At 44.9% G+C, this 3,965-nt stretch overlaps 1 protein-coding gene across 1 annotated transcript; it reads right to left on the reverse strand.

Moving 5' to 3' along the window:
* Positions 1-503: 503 nt before the first annotated feature.
* LOC117371583 (uncharacterized) lies at positions 504-2,815 on the reverse strand. Its single transcript, XM_055221622.1, has 4 exons — positions 2,525-2,815; positions 2,281-2,344; positions 2,123-2,175; positions 504-1,953 (listed from the first exon to the last, which is right to left on the reverse strand). The coding sequence occupies exons 1-4, from the start codon at positions 2,692-2,694 to the stop codon at positions 729-731; spliced, it is 1,512 nt and encodes a 503-aa protein (XP_055077597.1). The 5' UTR covers positions 2,695-2,815; the 3' UTR covers positions 504-728.
* Positions 2,816-3,965: the final 1,150 nt, after the last annotated feature.

Below are 3,965 nucleotides of genomic sequence, written 5' to 3' on the forward strand. Positions count from 1 at the left end.
ATAAATTAGTGGTGGGGGATCAAAAGTTAGAAACATTTTGCAACTTATGGTTACTTTTTTTTTTATTTGTGATTTTTGAGAGTTGCTCCCATTTGCTCCCTGATTTCAGTGAAATTTGAGTCAGTTGTCAAACTAAGTTAAATGAATGTTACGTGTGATGTAAATATAAGTGTACTCTTTGTGTACTACCCAGACCAAGACAACAACCCAAAAAACTGTCCGCACCAGTGGGACGTCTTGTGCTGTTTTAATGTTTTCCTCTGGAGACACTGAATTCTACTACATTTTCATTTATTAAACTTTTTAAAGGAGCACAACCTAAAATGTGGGCAAATTTTCAAAACAGCGCCCCCAATTGGGTGAAAGATGAAACACTCACAAAAATGATAGTGGACATTATAATACATCCCACAAAAGGGAATAGAGTGATACAGCGCCGCACAGGACGACTGTTCACACGATACTTTTACCAATCCAGCCTAGAAGAAAAAAAGGACGAAATGCTGTGGGTGGCAGTGGGCAAGTGGCCATCATTGCCGCTTGCAGCTATATTTATTATTATTATTACATGGCACCAATATTAAATATCAAACTGAAAAAGTACAATATTCACCACACTCCAGTGTGTGTAAACTTGGCAGTGAACAGCAGATGCAGGACCAAATGCAGACAATTTTTTTTTACAATTTGTGGATTAGTGGAAATTACATAAAATTTGTTGGTGAAGATCATGTAACAAATTCAACCTGTTTTGACCTGGATGGTCTATTTACAGCACTAGATTTGGTGGCTGATAAATTGTCCATTATGGCATTGACAGCATCAGGTTTGACCTCATGTTGTCCTCTCCTTTCACATCGTTTTCTACACTCAGACCTGCCGCGCCGCTTCTCTCCGCTGTTATGTGCCCATTCTGAGTTGCTCTTTCTATTTACTGAGCCGCTCCGGACACAGCCAGCTCTGTGATTTGGAAAATGATCCTTCCACATTGATCCTTGGTCCCTGGCGTTGGAGGTGTGTCTGTTGTGAACGGCTTGTACAGAACTTCGGAGGTTTCCTGCAGCCTGCATCTGCTTTAAATGGCCCTGGTTACTGGCAGAACCACTCGGCCTCTCTGTTTGATTAGGCAAAGGAGCCCTGCTCTCACTGTAGCTCCTTTTGGGCAGTGAGAAAAGCCCTCTGTGCTCCTGGGTCGGACTCATCCTGGACGGGCGCGCCTGACTGCCCGAGGAGCGGCAGCTGCAGGACGAGTTGCGGGTTGTGCAGACAATGTAAGCGCAGTGACTTGGCATGGACAGGATAGTGAGAGGAAAGGCTCGTTGGCATTGCAGGATACATTTAGGAGTGCTTAGGCGAGCTGAGGTAGACGCTGGACTCTTATGGCTAACTGTTAAAGGCTCCGCATGTGCTGGGCCGTTGTTATCTTGCCATGTTTTGATCTGATACCATTCTAACTGCAAAAGTCTCTCTAAATAACGCTCTAATGAGCCGGTGGGTTTAGGCCTGGAAGCTGCACGACTTTCCATGTTATAAAAATAAGCTAACTGGTTGAGGCTCCATGAGTTAAAAGGTGGAGGGAGAAAGTCCGGGAAGTCAAACTTTGATTTGTTATTGTTCCTGCTACACAGTGGCGGTTCTTTCAGAGAGATAACTTCTGGCCGCAGCTCTAACTGTGGAGGGGGACCACCACAGGGCAGTTCTGAAAACATCTCAGATTCAGACAGGTCTGTGTCACTGTCGTCATTTCTAAGGGCACCACTGTCCCTGAGCGCTGACCGTGGAGCAGGGTCTGGACTGGGGTCAGACAGGGCTCGGTGGCAGGGGAAGGCGGCCGTATGCCTCCTGTGTTTGGGGTTTGAGTGCTTCTTCTTGTTGAGACTGACTGATGCTCGGACTTGGGAATGGTCTGAAGGAGGCGGTACAGGAGATGAGGAGTCAGGAGTTACCTGAGAACTGACGAAAAGGATCATTATTACTATTATGATTCCACGGAACATTTACATCTCAAATACATAAACCAAAATATCTCTATGTCACAGCTCAGATAAGATATGACTTATACTGTGTAACATGTTGTTATTTATTATAGCCTTCACAGAAAGAAAAATGAGATTAATCACACCTGTGTTTGGACTTTCTGTTGGTGGATCTGTGCATTCTTCTGGACACACACTTCTGTGAACACATTTAATGAGCCTCTTTAATAAAGCACTGCGTCTGTAGGTCGTTTACATGTAAATGGACCAGAGCCCACAGCCTCATTTAGGATGTTACACTCACCTGAATCATTTCCTCTGGGGGAGTTTCCTGGAGATGCTGTGACCTCCTCTGATCCGTACTGGAGCTGATATTAAAAACAAAAAGGAGAAAATGCAACGAGCACTCAGATTCTGTTAAACCAAACGATCACAAGAGCTGAAGGAAAAACAACCGAGCACAAGACAAACAAAGATCGAACTGCAGAGCTGCATGGAACGGACAATAAATGAGAACAGAGCAGAAAAACAAGCAGCCGAGGCGCTACCTGTCCGCTTCAGGCCTGTGCTCGCTCCAACTGCTCGCCCTCCATCCTGGCCCCGTGCACAGCCTCTCCGTGCACAGCCTCTCCGTGCACAGCCTCTCCGTGCACAGTCTCTCCGTGCACAGCCTCCCCGGGCACTGCTGTGGCACTCTCTGCTGCAGGATGGTGCCCATCCCCGCTCACACCAGGCCAGAGGCTTTAGTGTGACGTTCCATGGCGGAGCAGACGGTTTTTTTGTGTTGTTGTTGTTGTCGAGTCTGCTCCGCTGAAAATGTGCATGTTCTGTCTGTGGCCAGCAGAGGGCGCTGTATGATTCCATTTTTTGCTTCTGAAGCATCAGCTTTACTCATTCGACCATGGTCATCTTCATATAGAGCTGTCCTGCCTCCTCTGGGACCTTAAAGACCCCACATGTTCACACACTTTCATAAAGCTTCAGTGCACTGACGTTAAGCAAAATGGTTAAGTGTCTTGCAAAAGAGCACAACAACAGTATGCACTGGTGACAGAAAGGACTGAGCCGCTGCTCTTCAGAGGAAGACGAGTTAGTGTCTCAGATCACAACAGCTTTATCTTTGATAGAGATACTGTGGATGTGTAATGTGCTCCAGACTCTATGACACAATCATCATGTGATCTGTAGATTCATGTGGGCAGGGCTGCTGCTGCTGCTGCTGCTGCTTCTTCTGCTGCTGCTTCTTCTTCTTCTTCTGCTGCTGCTGCTGCTTCTTCTTCTGCTGCTGCTGCTTCTGCTGCTCCTTCTTCTGCTGCTGCTTCTTCTTCTGCTGCTGCTGCTCCTTCTTCTGCTGCTTCTGCTGCTGCTTCTTCTTCTGCTGCTGCTGCTGCTTCTTCTGCTGCTGCTTTTCAGATTCTTAGTGATTGTGTAATCACCAAATGTGTGTGTGTTTAACCACTGTTGAAGTGAGTATAGATGCCTAAATGTCACTGTATTACAGCAACAATCTGCTTTTTAACATACTGCTGCTGCCCATGTCGTCCCTTTACAGAAAAGTAAACTACTTTTACAGCTTTTACAGAACTTTCTTTGTAGAAATAAGAAATAGATTTTCTATGGATAACTTTTCAAATGAAAGCTGCACTTGCGTCATTTTGACAGACCTATTTGTAATTATAATATTCAAATGTTTAAGGACTTTGTCAGTGCAAGCGTCGCTACATCACTGCTGTCGTCGTGTGCTCTTTTCTGGACACTTGCACCTGTTTTAATGCACCAGAAGAATCACATAAAATTTAATTAAAGGTCTACAAAAAGACTGGAAAAGCCCAGTCAATATTTTAAGAAATATATTATTATTATTCTTCTACTGTTTTTGCACACACACATTTACAGAGAAAGCCTCATTAAAACATGTCACAAAGGAGGTGACGTGTTGAAGATTTCAGGGCCTAGTAACACTGGAGACAGATGATGTTTTTATTTATG

The sequence above is a fragment of the Periophthalmus magnuspinnatus genome, chromosome 5, assembly GCF_009829125.3.
Source record: "Periophthalmus magnuspinnatus isolate fPerMag1 chromosome 5, fPerMag1.2.pri, whole genome shotgun sequence".
Lineage (NCBI taxonomy): Eukaryota > Metazoa > Chordata > Actinopteri > Gobiiformes > Gobiidae > Periophthalmus > Periophthalmus magnuspinnatus.

Coding starts and splice junctions, on each gene's coding strand:
- LOC117371583 (XM_055221622.1), bottom strand. CDS start 2,694: ATGGGCACCATCCTGCAGCAGAGAGTGCCACAGCAGTGCCCGGGGAGG. Junction 2,176..2,280: donor CCCCAGAGGAAATGATTCAG/GTGAGTGTAACA, acceptor ATGTGTTCACAG/AAGTGTGTGTCCAGAAGAAT. Junction 1,954..2,122: donor AACAGAAAGTCCAAACACAG/GTGTGATTAATC, acceptor CCTTTTCGTCAG/TTCTCAGGTAACTCCTGACT.